At 42.0% G+C, this 22,386-nt stretch overlaps 1 protein-coding gene and 1 long non-coding RNA gene across 2 annotated transcripts in view; both read left to right on the top strand.

The window, feature by feature from the left end:
- The window catches only part of LOC138286530 (uncharacterized), a 43,567-nt gene extending 43,059 nt beyond the window's left edge, over window positions 1–508 (top strand). Inside the window, exon 3 of the long non-coding RNA XR_011202006.1 lies at window positions 460–508. This is a non-coding gene — a long non-coding RNA (uncharacterized lncRNA). The remainder of the gene's footprint in view (window positions 1–459) is intronic.
- Window positions 509–3,954: 3,446 nt separating this feature from the next.
- Window positions 3,955–22,386, top strand: part of MYBBP1A (MYB binding protein 1a) — a 647,917-nt gene continuing 629,485 nt past the window's right edge. Inside the window, exons 1-3 of the mRNA XM_069226890.1 lie at window positions 3,955–4,193; window positions 13,594–13,689; window positions 17,502–17,585. Of these exons, the coding sequence (XP_069082991.1) occupies window positions 4,020–4,193; window positions 13,594–13,689; window positions 17,502–17,585 (354 nt within the window). The 5' untranslated portion in view covers window positions 3,955–4,019. The remainder of the gene's footprint in view (window positions 4,194–13,593; window positions 13,690–17,501; window positions 17,586–22,386) is intronic.

Genomic DNA, 22,386 nt, shown 5'->3' with positions numbered 1-22,386 from the left:
GACATAAACCAGTTCCCCCACCGCTATAGGTTTGCAACCCTTTACTCCCTTCCGCCCGCCTCTGTCACAACTCACTCACTGCATGAGCCACAACTCTCCTGAGTTATTGCAGGCTACTGCATCCCATCTGGCGACGTCCACCACTCCTGAGACAAGGTTTCAGGGGCTTTCTCTGACCCCCAGTCTCCGGCTAACTCATCTGCCTCTTTCTCAGCTGGGCTTCTCCCAGCATCTTCTCTCTCCGACTCTTCAGTCCTCCAGCACTGCCTCCCCGTCTCCTTGCTGACACACGCCCCTTCCAAGAAGCACCCAGAAGTTCTTGTCACCCCGGATAGCCAATCAGCTGCCTTTTCTTACGCCCCTATCCTCCTGTAATAAGATGCCCATTTACAATTTCTGGTGCTAGAAGATCCCTGCCTGTGGTGATGTTAATAATGGTTTGACCTTTTTCTCTTGCAGATACTGGCATTCATAGCAGCATGAAAATGAAGACAGATGGTTATTCCCGAGTTCATCAGGTAAGAGGAAGGGAAGTCAGGAGGGAGACCCCTCACATTATCCCAATCCACCCCACTTTATTCCACACCAGTCCACCCCACTCCATTCCAAACTACTCACCCCAATCCAGTCCACTCCAACCCACCCCACTCCAATCCTCCTAACCCACCCTAATCTAATCTGCTCCACTCCAAATCACCACACCCTTATCCAATCCACCACACTCAATTCAATCCACCTCAATCCAGTCCACTCTACCTCAATCGGATCCACCCAATCCGATCCACCCCTCTCCAGTCCACCAATCCGATCCACCCACTCCAGTCCACGCACCTGTGGTCCACCCCACTACAGTCCACTTCATCCCACTCCAATCCAGTCCATCTCACGTAAATGAAATGCAGCAATTAACCCCACTCCAATCCTCCATTCCTCACTCCAATCCATCCCACCACCTCTAATCCACCCCACCCCAATCCACTCCACCACTCTCCAATCCACACCATTCCACTGCAGTCCACCCAACTGTACCCTAATCCACCCCACCCCAGTTCAGCCCAGCACACTCCAATTGAATCCATCCAGCCTACCCCACTCCAATCCACGCCACCCAACCCCACTCCAATTCACTCCACCCCACTAAAATCCAGCCCAACCCAGCCCAATCCAATCCACCCCATCCCTGTTCAGTCTAATCCACTCCAATACACCCCACCTCCATGCAATCCACCCCACTCCAATCTACCCTAATCCAATTCACCTTAATCCAATCCAACACACCCCACCTCAAGCCAATCAAATCCATCCCACGGGAGCCCACTGCACCCCATTCCAATCCATTCCACTCACTTCAATACATCCCACTCACTCCAATCCACCACACTCTACTCCAATCCAAACACTCTATCCCAATCTAATCCACCCCACCCATCTCAGTTTAGTCCACCACACTCCAATCCTTCCAGCCCACCCCACTCCAATCCACTACAGTCCAATCTAATCTAATCACTTCAGTCCAATCAAACCCACCCCACTCATATCCACTCCACCCCACCCCTGTTACTCCAATGCAACCCATCCATCCCAATCCATTCTAATCCACCCCAATCCCATCGACTTTACCCTATTTCAATCAACTCCAATCAACCCAGCGCCAATCCGACGCCAATCCACCCCACTCTACCCCAATCCAATCCACCCCATTCTACTCCAATCCACCCCACTACCTCAATCCACTTCAACCCACTCCACTCTATGACACTCTCTGCCACTGAACTCTACACCCCTCTACTCAACTCTGCGACACTCTACTCCTCAACGACATTCAAACAAATCCACTCTGACACTCTTCTCCCCCACGCCACTCTGACAGTCCACACCATGCTGAACATCAGCCACACTGGTGTACAACATTGCAAAACACATTAACAAAGCCAATAGGTCTTGCATAGGCGAGACCTATTGTCTTTGCCAATGCTTATTTTTAAATACAAGGGATTTCGTTAGCACAAGCACTGTGCAGATGAAACCTAAAAAGCATTGGCAAAGCTGAAAGTCAACAGCCAATGCCAGACCTTTTGGCTTTGGCAACACTAGTTCAGTATTCTTAGGTCAAGCTGGAAGCACTTTTACCTGTTGTAAGTCTTGTGGGCTTTTAACCACGGCCACCGCACACCCATCACTTTCACTGGTTTGTGGGCTTGCCTTTTAAAAATCCTTTATTATCATTGGTAATTGCTTTACGATTGTTCCTCTTTGGGGCAGTTTTGTTACCGCCTTGCAGACTGACCCTGTTACATGGATAATTGCATGATTGCTGATACGTGTGACCACAAGCAAACTTCTTTTTAGGTTGAGTGTTCGACCTCTTGTATACTTTTAGTATACTTCTTATGGCTTAAAGCAATTTCATTTGTTGGTTGCAGTGTCCTTTAAAGATTCTTGCTCGCTGGTGGTCAGTTCTGCCTTTTTCTCCCTCCTTTTTATATTTCAGAGCAGTGACCAACTACTGTGTTATTCCACTTTGGTTTCTTTATCTGTTGCTTTGAGGGACTTTTGTAATTTCTTTATTGCTATCTTTTCACTTTGGATGTTTTAGGCTGGTAGATGCCTGCGCTTTATTGCAGCATTCCGTTCCTCCCACCTTATCCCATGTCGTTAACATTTTTTGGGCTTTATTCCAGTGCTGTCCTCGTTTACCTCTACCTCCTCAAATAAGCTTATTTTACAAAAGAAACACCCTGTGCCTATACATTTAGCTCACTGCTCACAAAAGTCACAATATGCCCTTTCTGGTACAATGTAGCTGAACTTAGAAGCAATGATGTGAAACTTGCAAAGTATCGCATCTGGTGTCTCTCTCTCTCTCCAGGTCCCCTCCCTGCCAGCCCTCAGAGACATCTGCACGCATGGCATTGCTTATCTCCTTTATTGAGGGCATAAATCTTCTTAGGCTGTTCTGCTATTGCTAACTTTGTTAGAGCTTTGTTGAAAAGTGAGGTAAAATGCTTGCAAGCTTTTTAAACCTGTTAACATAAAAAGAAAAATACTTTTCCAGCCTTATTTTCCAATTTATGTTCCGACGATTACATAATTTGAGGAAGTGCAGTCATCTTCTCGTCTTGCCTGCAGGATTTGTGAGGGCTGTCAGATGCCACCAGTGAACACCAAAACATGGTAGGAAAAGACAAAATTATGAAGCAGGGTTGACCAATTTATATGGCAAGAAAAGTCCAGTTCTGAATTTACAATGGCAATAGCTCTATCTCAAGAAAATGCGAGACCTATTGCATTGCTTATTTTTTTGTGTGTCTCCTTTGCGCTCGTGCTCATGGAAGCCATGGGACTTTGAATCCGCTCCCTTTTATCAATGTTTTACTTTTCATTTTAAATTTCTGTGGCAAGAAAAGTCCAGTTAGGAATTTCCAACGCTAATAGCTCTAACTTGAGCAATCTCGAGACCTATTGCATTGGAAATGCTTGTTATTTTTTTTTTCTGAGGCTTTAGAAACAACTGAAGCTGTTTCCGGGGCAGGCCTAACAAATAATGTAACTGTACTGCAATTAATACCAGGCTTTATCTCTGCTCGTCAGTAGCCCGCCCCTGCATTCAGAAAGTACAAAATAATTCCCATTTCCACCATAAACTATGGGCCTAATTTAGATTTCGGCGGACGGCTTACTCTGTCAACACGGTGTCGGATATCCCGCCCACCGAAATCTACATACCATTGTTTTCTACGGTATTTAGATTTCGGCGGACGGGATATCCCTTGCCGTTGTGACGGAGTAAGCCCTCGCCGAAATCTAAATAAGTCTCTTGGATTGTAAACGTGTCCCTTCACTGAAAACAACTCGTTTAAGATGGCCACTTCATTTACGAGCGTCGTTATGGAAAGTGAAGCAGGCTTCCCCAATCCTCTGCTTCACTACTTGTCAAAAGTCCCTTTTCTTTGCCCATAACTGTTAGCCTGTGACCCGGAAGTGGTGTCTGTGTTGGTGCACGTGGGTCTAGCTTCAGCATGGCAGCGGAGATGGAGCAGCCAGAGCAGGTAGCGCCGAACTCTGACTCTCGCCGGGTCCTTCAGCAGAACCGCCTCTTTCTGGACTTCTTCTGGGATATCGCCAAGCCTGAGCAGGAGCTGCGGTTGGAGGCTACTGAGGGACTAATCCGGTATTTACGGGAGAGTAAGAAGGTGCGTACTGGGATTGGTGGATGTGTTTTCATAAATGCCTATGGGGCTGCAGTTTGGTTCCGAACCACAGAACTCTTAACAGGCTTAACTGTGATCTCTAAAGGGAAGTGTCAGTGCGTCCTGGAGAGGCAGATCTTTCAATCTCTGCAATGTTTTACGGATCTTTTCTGGACTTTACTGGAGCCTGTCCTTGGTGGGGAGCCTCTCACAGTAGGACAGCCAGGAGAAGGCACTGTGGCACTCCTGTCCACCCTTGGAGGACGCAGCCTAGTGTTAGCATTCGCGCTGACTAGGTCACCCCATCTGGATCTTCCTGGGACCCATGCGTAGTGTGTAGACCAGGGGTCTCCAAGGGGTAGTTCGAGAGCTATTGCTAGATTACCTATGGATAGGGTGACTAGACCTCCCTGATTTCCCTTGAGAGTCCAGGTTTTTAGAGGACTATCACGGTGTCCTGACACTTATCTTTATTTTAAATAAATGTCCCGGTTTTTGGGACAAAGGTCAGATCATCTGAGGAAGCACAGGTTTAAAGACGCCTACAAAGTATAAGATAATTAAAGCAATTTATCTGTTACTGTCAGGCAACACAGTCCCCTGTCTGCTCCTAGCAGAGAGACAAGTGGGGAGCAGAGAGCGGTGGGTGGGGGTGGGTTATGGGTGCAGGGTGGGAGGTCAAGCCATAGCTAATTTTATATGTAGTCTTATATGTGTGTGTGTGTGTGTGTGTGTGTGTGTGTGTGTATATATATATATATATATATATATATATATGTGTGTGTGTATATATTTATGTACACACACACACACACACACACACACACACACAAGTGTACAGGATCACATTCTCAAAGCCACGAAAAAACGGGATAGGCCAGATATAAAAGTGAGAGTAAAGTCTTCAGTCCTTTTATGTCTGACCTGTCACGGTTTTTGCTCCATAAAATCTGGTCACCCTACCTATGGATGACATTGCTGTGTACTTATGTGTGATATTTGCATGGCTCAAGTGTGACGCTTTGAGTGATACTTTATCACGAGCTAAACAAAGGATTAGATCTGTGTTTCACTGTTAATTATATAAATAACCCCATTTCACAATGCTAACTTAGGTTGAATTCCAGTTCTTCTGATTCCCAGGAATCCTATGTAGTGTCTCTTTCATAATCTTTAGATACGCTTTCTACTCCATCCCATACTGTTACTTTCTCTTATGCATTGCCCTCGTGCTCTCTGTTGCGCCACTTCTCAGAAACTTATCTAGTCTATTGCTCCTCAAGTAATCTCTGTCTGCCACATCTACAAATAATCTCTCTTCTATTTTCAAGATATTAATGCATCCAGCTGTCTTCAGGTTCTCTCTCCCCTTAAATTCGTATTCAAATTGTCAATGTCATTGCACTCTGGCACAATTAATTAATCACAGGTTCTGTCTGAATATCATCCTCAATTACTTTCTATTCTCCTGGGTGATTCCTTTTAAATCATCCCTTAGGAACCTCCCACTTTCGCTCTTGTGTCCTGTAATGGCCCAAAACAGTAGCATGCTTTCTTTCATGTTCTTTTCTAAACCAAATTGTTACTACCACATGCATCCTTCTTTTGCGCTCTCCATTTACCATGTTTCACAGTATTAAACCTTGTAAGGACATGATGGAGAAAGGATTTTTACAGCTGCGCATATTGCCTTTTCGAATTAATAGTACAGAATTAACTATGTAAAATCAAACTGAATTTTGAAGTGTCCTCTGTTACTGACTGCTGATAAAGCAGATCAGTGCTTCAGCTTTTATTAAAGTAGGAGAACAGAGAACATTGTTGTCTCTTGTCAAGGATAGGGCTCTTAGGCTCATTCTACCCAACTACCCCATGTGTAGCAACTTTAGCTAGTTCTGTGTTTATAATTTTTTTTTTTTAGCTATAACACTTTCACTGCAGGAACATTTAAGCATACTTACAGAGGTTGAAGTGAAATCATAAGTCATGCAATGTACTGTGAACTAAAAAAGCAGAGCATTTGGTAAAGGTGTCACACATGACATGGGGTCCCTTAGCAGATATGAGTAGAGCATAAATTAGTTTCTGATGGAGCCTTGCTCTTTATTTGTGCCCCATTTGAGCAGAGTATAAGATTATATATATTTTTTCTTTTGGAATTTAGTACCATTTCAATGTGTAGCTTGGATTGGTGAGTGTGTTTGCATCACTGTCAATCAACAGCACTGTGGAAGGAAATGACAGGCTGCTATACAAGACTGTTCTGTGATGTAGAATAAAAGCAGGACTAACGTTTATTTTTCCATATTCACAGGTGCAGGGCAGTTGTATCTCATCTTGCAGACACACAGCCGACATGACTGAAACAACCTTAAACACATTGTATTGGCTCGATATCAGCAACATGAGTTACAACTACCCTGAAAGCGTGTGATTATTCAAAGCAGGCAGTGGTCGAAGTGAGTGGGATTGGAGGGGCACGACGTGCCCATACTTATATGATCGATGAAACACCGTTCCCCTACTTTTTGTAAAAAAGACAACTCCCCCTGACGGTTAATTCCTATATTTTAAATGCCTCAGCTGAAGTGTCATTCAGTGATCCTCCTGTGCAGTGAAACCGGAGCTAGGCAGACTGGTAAACACGCCTTCCTTCCAGGGAACCTAAAATGATTTGCCAGAAAATGTATTGTCATTATCAGCACCAGTCCATTATGTCAGTGTTAATTAAAGGTGGGAGTGGACTGATCATGACCATGAATAGAGTGGGTCTGTGTATTATGCCAGGTGAGCAGCGGTTTTATCAATGATCTGGGCATTAAATATGGACATTATGTATTGCTGTGAGGGAACCTGGGCTTTATCTGTTTTGTGAGATCATGGCACTCATATCTCTGGGCTGTGAAGTGCGTTCTTTTGATTGTAATCATATTTATATTGCTCTTACTACACCTGAATTTGTTAAAGGGACAATAATGTAATACAATTTAATTACGTACAACTCTGGGTATTACTAAAATCTATATTTTGGCATTACTAAAATCTGTATTTTAGAAGCACCCTCTTGATCATAGACATTTTTCACATTTTGTAGCAGTTTATCTTATACAGTGTGTAATGCAATTTTAAAATATTGAATTACATATTCACAGTGCTTTCTGTCACAGGCTATGACCTCGTAGCACTAAAAAATGCACAAGTCTCTTTTCTCCCCTGCACTAGCCAACACGTAATTCTGTGGCTCTTTTTACACACAGACCTCTGCTGTGCATAAAGTAGTAGAGGTCTCATAATGCACACTAGTGCATTTCCCATTGAGTAACAACATTTAAAATGTATTTTTCATTTAAACTATTTAAAGACTAACAAAACCTACAGAATTGTTTTTTAACCACACCCTTGACTCCTCCTGCACTCACTGATCCGGTTCCTATTCCATGCAGCTTCACAGTTCCCATACTTTTGTTTAATGCACTTTGACCACTGAAAGCAAGAAAAATGCTACAAGAAGCATTTTTGTACAGGAGCCCATCGCTTCATTCTGACAAATGTGAGTGAGATGTGTTGATTGTGATAAAGCATTTTGGGGGTTGCATGCAAAAAGGAGGCTGGCTGGCATGGGTTAAGAAGGTACCCTTCTTACTGGAAGGAAAATACGACACATACAGTGTGTAACAACGTTTATGCCACTTGCATCTAACCTGAGTACACAGTACACGATAAACACAACATATCTTAAAAAATACACATAACCAAAGTAGTTAAAACTATTTATTTAAACTAAAAAATAAAAATAAATTCTGACCTCTTTCTCGCTACGTATTGAAGCATTCATCTGCTTTTTTGTGAGATGTGCGATGCTCCCGCCAGTGCTTAGTAGTGCTCTCTTTCTAGGTGATGACTTGACTGCTGTTCCTGGAGCTCTGTCAGAGTAGAGAGCTAGTTCTGTGCTCTGATAGAACCGGAGAGGTGCTCTTCCCCCTAAGGTTCTCAGCTACAGTTTGGGAGAGTTGCTGGCATAGAGCACCGGAGTCACAAGGTGCTCTACTTTTTATGGTTGGGGGCTGTGTTCTCTGTCCAGATTTAGGTGCAAGCAGTGTAACAGATTTCCATATGTGTGTGTGTGTATGTATGTATATATGTGTGTATGTATATATATATATATATATATATAGATATACACAGTCGAAGCCCAAATTCAGAGTCACCACAGGCATTCATTCATAGTAACAAGCGGCCTGCACAATTGAAATCCTAACACGTTTCGGCGAATGCCTTGATCACAGGAAAAGGTTTAAAATGATCACATTCAGGTGCTTTTAAACTCAAATGTCATGTGACCCAGTGAGTACTTTCCTAGGCCGCTCGTTACTATGAATAAATGCCTGTGGTGAATCTGAATTTGGGCTTCAACATTTTCTCTTGTTGTCGATTTATATGGGCAGGATGCTCCGCGCTACCATCCGAAGGTGCCCTGCAGGGTTGGGGGCCCCCGACAATGGAGGTGTTTGCGTTGGTTATTATGATGGGGGGCATGACCCACTTGTTAAATAGACACGGCATTTAACCTGATACTTTACTGTTACTGAGACAAGAAAGGGAGGAAGGAGAGAGTATTTCACTCTCCCTCTACATATTCAGATTCCCTGGCATTACAAAGATGGTAAAGGCAGCAGTAAATGTTTAAAGGTTTGAAAATTGTCTTAAGAAAGTGATTTAAATTAATGCACAAGGCCAATTTAATTTGAATTATATGCACCTGAATAATGACTGAATATTGTGAGACACTGCAGGAAAATCTGAATTATAAATAACGTATCTGGTATATTATGGAAAACGCTATTAAGCAATATTAAACGGATTTTACCAGCAACATGTAACATTGAGAGACACTCTAGTAACCGCATGAATGATAAATACCATGCCTGGTGCATATATATGTGGCAGGAGGTCCACCTTAAGTTTCGGAAAAGGCGGTATAGAAGGCAATAAGACATGTATAGTTTAATAAAGCATACTTAATGAATTACAAGGAAGAATATTTTTTTTTACTTGTACCTAAAAATAGAGACTGCATATGGAATCATGTAGGTTTGACCTTTTTTTCCTGAAAGTGCATATTTTGATTTGTTTTGGAACTTTACCTTGCCCTCCAGCGTCCTTTGAGTACCACTCTTGATGGTCATTGACTTATTCAGGCTCCACATCTTGGTCAGCTACCACCCACATGGGCTTCTTCTTTAAGGACCTTGATGGATTGTTTAGACTGTACCACATTTTATGCAATTCATTATACTTACTGATCTAACCCTTACTATCATCACCACATGATAGTATTCAGCTAATTTCTTTCTGACCATTGGCTGAATAACACTTTCCCCAAACACACTCACATTGCAATTTTATTTTAATGCCGCTCCCCACCCACTTGTGGCCCACTCCCCCCCTTACCAGGCCATCATGTATATAACCACCACCCTTCTTTACCCCTACCATCCCAACTATGACCTCCATCATAAAGCTTGTGAGAAAGTGGATTATTAATTTGGGGTGGTTGTGAGATCTCACTAAATAATAACTATTCTGTTCCAGGTCCAGTTAGGTTGCGCTAAAATAAACCATAGCTTAGTCCTGGGTGTCTGTTACCCTGGGCTGTCAGGCTTATTTTGGGGGAAACAAGTGTAAAGCATTTATCAGTACCAAAACAGTTAATAAGTCGAAAACACAACACAACAAAAATCCTGCTTTAATTTCTAAAAATAGTATACATTTTAATGAGAAAATATACTCCAAAATAATACAGATCGGATCAAGGAAACCGTAGATACGATTTTTGGCATTTTTGAGGGCATCTGGTGGGGCTAAATGGGGTGAAACTCAAAGGTTGATTCTGGCAGCAATGGAATGTGGGTTAGCTACAGGGACCAGGTTCGCCCAGTGGAAAAGTTTTCCTTCGGTCTTTTTTTCTGGAGGAATTTTCTCGGTGGTATGAGCTATCGGCTGGGTCTGATGGTGGGCTCGCTAGCAGCAGAGTGGTGTTCAGCGTTGGTCCTGGTGAAGTTTTCCATGCTGGGATATATAAACTTTTTTGGAAATAGAGCTGCTTTCAGCAGGGCAAACTAGCAAGTTGAATCTGACCAGCGATGCCACAAGGGTGGCTGCAGTTCTGCAACAGTCCAGTGGCATCCTCTAGTTCTTTTGTGAAAAGGTCCAAAGAGAGAGTACACTCTAACACTAGCCAAGATCCCTGGAGCTTTTGGTCATCACTTGGGAAATCTCCCAAGAGCCACCAGCATGGTCCAGGGAAATTCAGTTGGAACTAGTCAGTTAGGGTCTTCCTTATTGAAGGCTTCTTGCAGCCTTTGCGTTGCTGGAGCATAACTGAGGCAGGCCAACTAGCCTTGTAGACCACTCTTCTGTCCTGGGTTCAAGTGGGAGCAGGTCCAGCCCCAGCCTTTAGGGTGTTCTCTCCATAAGTAATACAGTATGTTTAGTCCTTCTTCTGACTGAGTTCCAGTCTTTTGGTTAATCTTTTGCAGTCCTTCTGTTTTGCACAAGTTCAGCAGTGTTCTGAAGAAAGTAGTCAGGGGTGCCACTTTTATGCCTGTCACTAGATGGTGGGTGGGAGAAACTCCAAAACCAATAGGAGCAAAATTCCCATGAGATACCATACCCACTTTTATGTCACTTTGAGGGGTTTTGTCACTAAACTATCCCAAAATGCCTCTCTTTGCCCAAATCCAAGCAATCAGAATATTTATTTCCTTGGTCAGAGCTCTGGACACTCCCTTGAGGTGTATAGGGAAATGAGGAATTCCTCATGTAAAAAACACTTCTGACAAAGGATTACCCCTCACTGCATTGGTGTCATTCGGGGTACTTAGACAATGACACAGGCAGGCATAAGTGTGAATTACATCCCCCGGTGTCAGGAGGTGCCCATTTGAAACTTCAACAGTTGATGGTCACATTTTCCCAGGCCGTCTTGTCAGGAGGACATCACCTCTTCCCTGCTGAGGCCCTTTTGTTACTTTAATGAGAGAAGTTCACACCTCCCAGCAGGCTGCCAAGTGACAATTGGGAATTATCTGTGAAATGGCTTCTACAGGATTTAAGAAGAAAAATTCCAACTTTCTAAAAGTCACATTTTCAGAATCGTAATGTAAAATCTGATGTTAACCTCGGGTTGGATTCTGTATTCCTGTTTATTTGAGTCATTGCGTCATGGTTCTAACTATTCTCGAACCGAAGATGTACATTATAAAGTATTATAATGTGACCTGGTGCTTTTTTTCTGGGAGGGACGGCCTTGCCACATTAAAAAACGATTTTGGAGATATTTTGCGGCCAGGACATGTAAAACCTAAATGCACATGTCCTACTTTTTACATTCCATTCACTGTGAGCTATGGTCATTTAGGACCTACCTAAGGATGACGTATAAGTATTAAAAAGGCAGGTTTAGGCCTGGCAGAAGGTTTATTTTGCCAAGTCGAATTTGCAGTTTTAAAAATGCCATGATAGGCTGCATGGTAGGCTAGAGTCATGTTTTCACTGTGTTGTGGTGGTGGCAAAATCAGTGTTGCTGTTTACTAGTGACATTTTATACAGGCCCTGGGTACACAGTGCATCATACACTAGAGAATTATAGGCAAATTAAAAATGCCAATTGGGTATTAGATAATTGCACGTATACCTTAGGGGTCAGAGTACATGCATTGGGTGCTGGACGTCTGCTCCTTAGTGTTCAGTCAGTCAACCAGCACTGAATCTAGCAAAAAGTGGGGACAAAAATGTGGGTAATCCTGCAAAAAAGGACTTTCCTCACAAAATGCAAACCTCCTCCTTATACAATGCCATCACACCTTAATCAAGTTGCCACACTCACCTATAATACTGACACACCAAAGGCATTTGATTAAGAGTACCCCAACTGTAAATCAACCCTTTGCAGCCTTTATTGGCAGCTTTGGATCACTCAGTGCATCTGAGCAAATATAAATCCTAAAAATCTCACATTTAACCTCCCATCTGCCAAATCCTCTTATTTTCAATAGTTAATCTTCTTACTACACTCTTACCCATGACAGCTGGGCTGCACCATCCTCCTTTCTCTTCCCTCCTTGGACACATTCTTCCCTCTCAGTAGGACATCTCAAATCTCACTTCTCATCTAAGGTTTGGCATTAGAACAGCTCTGACTACACTGCTGTTTTGCCTACCTCTGTCCTTTTATATCTCTTCTAATCGTTCTAATGTATCCAAGCCCTATCCCTCCTTACCCACATGTGCAGAACTCCTTCACATATTCAAAGCAGCCTATCCATTGTGTGCTTAACCATTCACTCCACAAATCAACAAACTTCTGAACTCTCTTCTCTTATGTCCTGTTTTGCTCTCTTGGATCACTTTCTTAATGTAGGCATGTATCCACCTAGCTTCAGATCCCCAGTAGTAATACCACTGCTAAAAAAAAAAAAAAAAGCTGGTGCTTCTAGCCTTGCTAACTACTGTTTTGTACCCCTGCTCCACCTTTCTTTCAACACTTTTCAATTGAGACATCGTAGACCAGGCACTTGATTGACCTTCATCTTGGCTGTCTGTTCTTTTTCGGTATACTGGTGCTCCTTTCTGTGCCTAAGCACATAACATTAGGGGGCCCGCAAGGCCCTGTCCCGGGTTTCTCCCTTTCTCAGTGAATACATCACCTCATTCAAATTGTCTCTTTAAAAAATTGTTTTAATATCCTCTGCGTACTGATGACCCACATATCTTTTCATTAGTTTCTACATTTATTCCCCACCTACTAATAAAAGCGTTTAGCTGCCTATTTTCTTTCAGTCTTTGTATGGGCATCTGTTTTCTTATGCTAGGTTCATCCAAAATGCAATTACATATTTTTCTGCCACATCAGCCTCTCACCCCTTCTGTGTCCCTCTCTACATAACCATCTTCCTATGTCCCGAGCCTGGAGGGTGTTAGCATACTAGTGAAAGCCTCTTCTGACTCTAGGACTAGGCCACTTGGACTTGTGTGTGGGGCTGTTCTTTTTGGACTTAAACTGCTCATTGCTGAAGGTATTCTGTCCTGGTACTCTGTAAGACACCAACATAACATAATCATTCTCAGAACAAGCTTTTAATGATGGTAACAATTTGGCCAATCAAGTGCCATTCTCAGTCCAATATGGTATTTGTCTGGTTTGTACTGTTTGGTCACTTCATGAAGGGAACTTGAGAAAAGAGAACATTATTGATAATCTGAATGTAAATGGCATCTCCCCCATATCACATTGTTGATAACTACTTGGGTTTGGATCTATCCTTAGCATACATCATAGTGATTCCTTACAAAATATATTATATTGACATGTAAAACAGATTTTATTTTCTATTGTTTTTAGGAGGATGAGTTGAAGTACACTCTTAACCGCCTGATAGAAGGACTGGCAGCGACACGAGAAGCAGCACGCCCAGGTTTCAGTTTGGCACTTGCTCAGGTGAGTTGCTAATTTACTTCAGACTGTGAAGTGACTTTTTGTGGGAAATTCTGACAGTTGGCGTGACGGGAACTGCGTTCACCTGTTGGGCAAAAGGAAAGCTGAATACCATGCAAGAGCTGTGCTTTAGAATGAAGCATATTGTTTCTCTGATTTCTAACTCCATTGCTCTATTTATATTGACACCATTAATCACTTTTCAGCAGTATTTAGCAGAGCTATTTTGTTCCTCCTGTATGTGAATTACAACCTCTTTGAAGGAAAACTGTTCATCCTATTCTTCTGATGTCTGTATATGAATATTTGTTATTTCCTATCTGTCTTTTACAGCCATATAGAACAATTATCGATTATTACTTTCACAATTTTATTTGAAAAATGAAACATTATCAAATATGGACCCACTTGAATTTTCTTTTAAATATGTTATTGTATTTTTAGTTTCAAAATAGTAAAGGAGAGCACCGTTGTCATTGAAATAATTTTCACAGCAGTTCACTAAATATGCAGCATAGTGCATAATTTGTTTTCAAGAATGCTTCATATAAATAAGTAGAAATCATAGATCTTCCACTGACTGAAGACTAACAGAATGCATCTTCTAACATAAAAGTAGTATTGATTTTACATTATTTTGGCTCAGAAAGGTGTTATAGATTCCTTCTAAGCCAGAGTGTTCATTCCATCATCCTCATTGTTTTGTAAATTTGAATCCTATCTTGGCTATCTGCTTCATGGATATTTCATGATTAATTCTCAAAAGTAACACAGCTCTGGGGTAACTTAGAATTCTTTCCCTTCCACATGACCACAGTGCCTGTTTTCCGGCTGAATATTTTCAGGATAACCACTGACTAAATATGTGAGCTCCATTTAGATTAACTCAGACCTCGAAAAATCATAAAAATATTGCTGGACCTGCAGGACTTGCTAACTGTAATACTCTTGACTCACAAACTTGTTTCAAATTGTGTAATCCTGGGCAAATATTTTATTTCACTGGCCCCCTTTTTCTTCATTATGAAATATGTGGGTTCAGAATGTCTGCTGTACATAAAACTCTTTTGTTTGATTTGTTAGACTAAGCCTTTGCTCCATGAATAATACAAATCTAGCCCCAGTATCGAGTAACTCCTAACTTACTTTTTAGTTCACTAAGGGCATTATCAGGGCGGGGTCAGGAAATAATATTTCTCAGTTTATGTTTAACTACTCTCACTTTTAATACATATATTGCTAACTGAAAATTTAGGCCAATTAAAAGGCTATGAAAACTTTCACTGACATCCAGTTTTACTTATAAAACTATATAACTTACAAATGATAATGTTTGGAAATCGTGTATCTGCAAATATTTATCATTTTCACATCGCCAAATAAAGTTTTATTTGTTTTGCCCCTATTAAAATGTTTATTACCATCATACTTCTGAGTTATAAAAAATGTGTTTTCAAATTGCCGATATACTTTGAAATATTTGTACTGTTCATTTATAAGCTATTTAAATACTGTGTTTGTCAGACAGTTTATTTTACAAAATCCTCAAACTTTGCAGTCAAAGAAGGAAAAGTAAACTCCAATCTCAAGGATGAACCAATTTGTAAGAAGCCATAAGCTGACATTTGACCTCTATCTTTGAACACACAGTAAATGTGACAATATAAGAGCAACACTTAAAGCCATCTTATTGCTCATTAAGTTTCTAAGAGAACAGCTGTTGCTCGAGCTCTCTCACCAGAAGGACAAGTAGTCCCTAACAGTAGATCTTCTTCATATAATCTGAATCATCATAGTGAGTGGGCAAGTAGCTAATTATTTTGAGGCCTGTAATTGTATGTCTTATCATCTAATGTAGATATCTTGAAAATGTGGCATGCATCCAAACCTACTTTGGGACCTTTGAAATGGTACCTTGAAAATATTATTTCCCATTAAATATATTGAGGTGTTGCCTAAATATTGAAATACAGCATTTTAATCTTTCTTTTTAATTTACTCAGTTTTGTTTACTTAATGTATTTCTCTTTTTCGGTAGCACAACTCTACAAAGTAGTTGTGATTGCACTTTACACTCATATAGCATTAGAGATGATTGGGTTACCAGTAACCTGTTTTCAAAGGAACTTATAACAAGGAATGACACATGAATTGCAAAAAAAAATTCTGGTAATAAAATGATATAGGTCCAGTTCGTTGCCTACTGACAATTGAATAACTTACAAAAAATGACATTAGTCAGTAAACTTTAAGGGAAAGAAAAGTAGGTAGGGAGAGCTATTAAAGAAAGAGACACAAGAAACATGAGTGCTGAGGAGTCGGGACACATGTAAGCAATGTAATTTCTCAGCTGGGGTAAAGATGAGAGGGAAATAGGAAAGAGGGTTGGAGAGTAAAGGCGGTGTATAAAGGGGATGGGTGCAAAGCAAGGGTAGACGTGGCAGAATACATAATGTGATCTAGTAATTTGAGCTCATTTGGAGTCAAGTTCCAGGGTAAAGAAGCTTCTCTAGAAATGGATTGAGAGGTGGCACAGTTTCTTTAAATTTCCCAATTGGGCGTTCTTTTCTTTTAAAATAAATATTTTTGTGCCTTTTGAATTCTATAAGGCAGAGCAGACTAGTCCAATTGTGTGAAGGGAACTACTTTGAAAATTGTGCAGGCTATGCTGAATTTCATTTTGGCCTCTGGATGGAAGTAGAAGTCAACGAAAGCCTCATATTTTTAAAGAACAATGTAAACTGCCTGCTGACTTGTATATACCTGCAAAGTGTACATCTGTGGCAGGTTAAGATTGTGGTGCAGTGCGGCCTTCTCAAGTAAAGCTTTCACACAATACTTTACAGGTCAAAACTCCTCTAGGAAGTAAACCACCAGATTATATGATGCTTGTTTTTTTCTTCCATTGGAAGGGCAGCCAGACTTTGGTTTTGAAGGATCACAAGAATGAGAGCTGTTTGGGGCAGCTGGAGAGGCTATGTCTGTCCCTAAGTACCTCTCTCTTGTCACCAACAATTGAATCCTACATCTGGTGCATATCCTTTCATTTGTGAAATCAGTCCAATAGTCCTCTCAGTCATAAGTTGGACTTCTGTGGGTTGGGTGATGAGAAAGAAAAAAACTTTGAGGAACATAGTGTTGACAGTGTCGATAACCTGGCCGCTTATGCTTCTTGTTAACCTTTGTTAGCGGAGTAGATATGTCTGAAACTCTTAACATATAGTTTATCTTTGTTGGTTAACAACATGCACCCCAAGATGGATAGGGAGGAGAGCGAAAGGTGTAACAAATTCATTCCTTTCTGTCTTGTACTTTCTTCCATTTGTTTTTCAACTGTGCACTGGTGCTTATGTTCCCAGAGAAAGGCTATGTTTGTGTATTCTGTAGCTGCTGCTATTTTTTAAGCTTAGCTAGTAAGCACACCATTGTCATTGTGTGACAGTTAAGATTTCTCCTTCCCAACCCAGCATTCTAGCAGGGCGGTTATATGTATTCCTGAGCATCTGTACTCAGACTAGTTGTTAAAATATATTTTGTACTTGACCATGATCTCAAGTTGGTGTGCTCACAGGGCTATTTAATTTGAAAGACCTTTTTTCCTGTGGCAAAAAACAGACATTTGGGTGGGGGGGGGGGGGGAGAGGTGGGCAGATGGAATGGGAGAGCGTTTAGACAATAAAATTAGGGATAGGCTCTCAACTGAAATGGGTGGAAATATAATTTATAAGTATGGGCTCTGGGTACCAAAACAAGGAGTGAGTGTGACCGGAGTCAAGCAATAACTGTAATGTGAATTCTATTGCTTTCTCTGCTAGGTTTTACAGTCCTTTGATGATATTCCTCTGTCTGCAGTTTTGGATCATATTCTAGAAAAACACAACCCTGAGAAAATAAAAAAGGTACGGATTTTCTTTTTGTCATTTGAAAGGATTTTGCAACACTTAGCGCGCCTTTGAAAGGCATATAAAGAGTACCTGAAGTGTCCTTTCCTTTGAAAAGAGCACTAAAATGAAAAGGCTTGTAAGAAAAATTGTTAGCAATTATTCATAACATAAGTGATAATACCCGTTCTTTCAGTACTTACTAAAAGGATCATAGGGGATGATGGGCTGCATTCTCTTAAATGTCCACCGGTGGCAGTGTAGTTTAATGCTTACATGTACAAAGTGAAAGTTAACTCTTTTCAGCATTTGGTCTTATTTACCTATCAAGATTTTTTAATGCTTTTATTGAGCACTACCTTTTCGGTAGGCTATCACGTGCATTTTTATATATTTTTACCTCTGTATGAAATGTGATAAGTTACCTTACAGGATATGATTTTTTTGCCATTGTAGATTCCTGAAGATTATCTGCTGATTTAACTGTTACATTGCTGGGTCACCTGCAGCTGCAATGCAGCTATTTATATTGGTACTGGCTACACAATATATATTTCGAAGGAGGGATTAATGGATGAAGTTTAGCATTAACATCTAATTAGCACTGGCTGTTACTTTTATATAGGAATGATTGGGGTTTAATGGCTATTACATGTATCTGGTACTAGTATTTAGTAAATATTAAAAGAAAATGAGCATAACCTTGTTCTGCTCGGGGTATTATGGGTTTTCCATTGCAATTGAATCTATTTAGCAATATATTAAGATTGTTCCAGGCAGAAAATAGGGATAGATATTTTCTACATGAGGGATGATGGGCATTACATTGGCTATTACATATACCTGGTACTGTTAATTAGTAAATGTTGAAGGAAAATAGGCATAGCTGTGTTCAGCATGGGGGTTTACGGTCATTGATTACAATGGGATTGTTCCAGGTAGTATTTTTGGGAATTGGGATTTTCTACATCGGGATGATGGGCATTAAACAGTTTTTACATATACCTGCCACTGTACTTTCATTACTGTGAGGAAATGGTAATGGCTACTTTACTCACAGGGAATTATGGGATTTAAACAGCTGTTGAACACATATCCCCTTCTTACGTCCTTTTAGGAAAATGGAAAAATATAATGTTTACATGGGGAATTATGAACGGAAAAAGGCTAGTACATACCCTGGGGATGGTATTTTATATAGCCCTCTTGTGATAATAGCTAAATTGATTTCTACTTGGGGGTGGGGTGGGGGGGGGATAATGTATATTGAATGGCTGTAACGTATACCTGCCACTGTTGTGTAGTGACGTGTGTTGAAGAAATGGGCAACCTATATTATTTTACATGGGTATGGTGGGGGTTAAATGGCTACATAATGGTACATATACCTGGTACCGATATTTAGTAAATTTTGAACGTTAATCGGCATTTCTGTGGGGGGGATTATGGACGATACATGGACATGGAATGTATTAGGATTTTTTCAGGTAGGAAATGGTTATAGGGATTTTCTACATTCTGGATGATGGCCATTAGCTAACTTTTATACAACCTGACACTGTATTTTCATGAATACTGTAAGGAAAAGAGAATAGCTATTGTACTCACAGGGGATTATGGACTTTACACAGCAGTGAAACACATTTTCCCCTATATTATAATGTTCCTGTCAGGGAAATAGGAATAGATCTGGCACAATTTATTTAGTAAATGTTGACAGTAAGCGGGCATAGCTGTGTTCAGCAGGGGGGATTCTGGGGATAACATGGCCAATTCAATATATTTGGGACTGTATTAGTATTGTTCCAGGTAGAAGATCTGGATTTTCTACATCAAGGATGATGAGTTAAATTGCTTTTTACATATACCTGCCACTGTATTTTCATGAATACTATAAGGAAATGGTAATATATATTTTACTCACGGGGAGTTTGGGCTTTAAACAGGCGTTGAATACTTTTTACCCTATTTACAAATGGGTCATTTTAAGGAATTGGGAGTAGATACTGTTTACATGGAGGACTGCAGTGGGTAATTGGCTCCTACATATCACAGACACAGAATATTAGTTATTCTTCTTGGGAGAGTGTTCATAGAGATTTTTCTATATGGGAGATGATGAGTGTTAAATATCTGTTACATACACCTGTCACTGTAGTGTGGTGATTTGTGTTTTCTTTATGGAAGGACAGGGGTGTTAAAGGTCTATTGAATATATTTTCCCCTATGTTCTAGTGCTTTCCCGTCATGAAAATGTGAATAGATAAAAGTTACTCTGTGGATTATGTGTGGTAAATGTCAGATTCATGTCTCAGGCATGATGTTTTATCCAGTTGAGATAACTGGCATAGTGATTTTCTACATGGGGAGGAGGGGTTCATGAATGTTGCAAAAAGTTGGAGGTGGATCACTCAGCTTACACACTGATGAACGCAGCAGGCTGTGAGAATTAGCGTGAATTGCTGAACATATTGATGATCAACACTTCGAATGCACCTTGCGGCCACAAGTTCCTCCTGGGGGCCACTTGATCATCAGTCGCATCTGGGTTTTCCCAGGGTGCAGTTGGGACAGTTGCAGGCTAGCTCCGCTCCGTTTGTGCCCTGCAAATGTCAGGCCCCCAATCGCAAAATCTCCCCCTCAGTTCCTATCGCTGATGTACGCTACTGGAGCGCCTGGCCTTTCACCTTGGTGGGCTTCAGGCGAGCAACCCGTTCGCTGTGGGCACATCCTGGGCTTCCTGGCTGTGTGTTGCGTGTAGCTGACTGTGGTGTCCCACAGCTGCCCATGCTCACCACCTCTGGTGCCCACTTCAGTGTTAGAGGGATTGAGGGCGTCCCTGGCCCCCAAGGTCTTCACTCTCTGATTGGGAAAATGGGAGCAAAAGAAACTAACCAGAATTCCCTCAGTATTGGCGAGTGAAGAAAGAAGAGTGCGGCACCGAATCCCAAGCCGCCAGTGGGCACAGGAAATGTGACATACAGAAGACAGACTTCCCCCCGTTGCTCGGGCCCAAGTTCTTCTGATAGAGGCCCCTGGCGCGCCAGGATCTGGTCTCCGTGGACTCAGGTTGCTTGGGATCGCAGCCCAAAGCAGGTGGTAAACTCCATCTAAGGCTAAATATAGGTTCGAGACTGATAGCCAAAAAGCACCATAAGGAACAATTGAAAAGCACTTTGAAGAGTGAATTCAAGAGGGTGTGAAACAGTCAAGAGATTTAACACGGTGAGAAGGTTGGTCGCCCAGGAGGGCGGATCCCTTCTGTTAGACCACTGTCTGGGTGCCCCCGCAGGGTGCATTTCCTCCATGGCAGTGCGCCGCTACTGGTTATTGGTTGGGTGGGCCATCTAGTAGCTCGTTCCCTTTGAAGTTTCCCTCAGAGTAGGTGGCGAATGGAAATCCCAGATTGAATAATTAGGGATCTTTGGGCCAAAACGATCTCGATCTATTCTCATACTTTAAATGGGTATCAAATGCGAGTGTCTAGTGGGCCTCTTTTGGTGAGCAGAACTGATGCTGCAGGATGAACTAAATGCCAGATTAAGGAGCCTGATGTCGACCTTCATCAGAAACCAGAAAAGGTGTTGGCTGATACAGACAGCAGGTCTCTGGCCATGGAAATCTGAATCTGTTCAGGAGTGTGTACAAAGTCACTTGCCGAATCAACTAGATCTGAAAATGGATGGTGCTGGAGCCTCAGGCCCATACCTGGCAGATGCTGAAAGCTGCGGAGGCTATGCCACCACGAGTAGGAGGGCTGCTGTGGTGCACATGGAAGCCTGGGGTGAGGGCCTGGCTGGCGCTGTCATGGGTGCCGATCTTGGTGGTAGTAGCAAATATTCAAACGAGAACTCTGAAGATCGAATTGGAGAAGTGTTCCATGTGAACAGTAGTTGAACATGGGTCAGTTGATCCTAAAAGATGGGCGAATGCTGTTCGGAAGGGATGGGCAATGGCCTTTGTTGGGCTTGGCCGATCGAAAGGGAGTTACATTCAGATCTCTGAACCGAGAGTGGCGGAGAAGGGCATTCTTGCGGCATCCAGTGCAGTAATGCAAACAATCCTGGAGAAGCTGACGGGAGCCCTGGGTAGAGTTCTCTTTTCTTTGCGGTGGCAGGGCTCCCTGGAATGGTTTCACCCCAAGAAAGGGGCGAGACTTGGAAATCGTTGCGGTTCCAGTGGCGTCGGTTGAGCTCTCGCTGGTCCTTGAAATTTTTTGGGGAGATGGTGTAAATCTTGCACTGGGTCGTACCTATATCTGCAGTAGGTCTTCAAGATGAACAGCCTCCGGAATGTTGGAACACAGAAGGTAAGGGAAGTCTGCAAGTCAAATTCCTAACTTTGGTGTAAGGATTGGCTCTAAGGGCTGAGTCAGTAGGGATGGGATGTGAAGCGGGGCTGTGCGTGTGCTGCATCTGGACTAGATGCAGCCCTCCAGGGCGGCATTGACTCTGGACGCGATTCAAGCCCTGCCGGTGGATCGCTTCAGCTGCAGTGGTCACCTCTCCCTGTGCTCCTCTCAGGGAACGTGGGGCGGTGTTCTGCCTTAGCTGGAACCTAGCAGCTGACTTAGAAATGGTGCAGACTAGGGGATTCCGACCGTTTAATTTAAATAAAGCATTGCAAGGGGCTAAGGCAGGCGTTGATACAATGTGATTTTTTTCCCAGTGCTCAGAATGTCAAAGTGAAGAAATTCAATGACGTGTGGCTAAACAGCGGGGGTAACTATGAATCTCTTAACCTCTTCTTAGCCGTAGTGGCATTTACCTCCTAGTGGTCCTGCTAGTAACTTTCTCTGTACAACTATACTCTTTGAGGA

The sequence above is a fragment of the Pleurodeles waltl genome, chromosome 3_2 (genome assembly GCF_031143425.1).
Source record: "Pleurodeles waltl isolate 20211129_DDA chromosome 3_2, aPleWal1.hap1.20221129, whole genome shotgun sequence".
In the NCBI taxonomy this organism is placed as follows: Eukaryota; Metazoa; Chordata; class Amphibia; order Caudata; family Salamandridae; genus Pleurodeles; species Pleurodeles waltl.
This window is presented reverse-complemented; position numbering and strand designations above follow the sequence as displayed.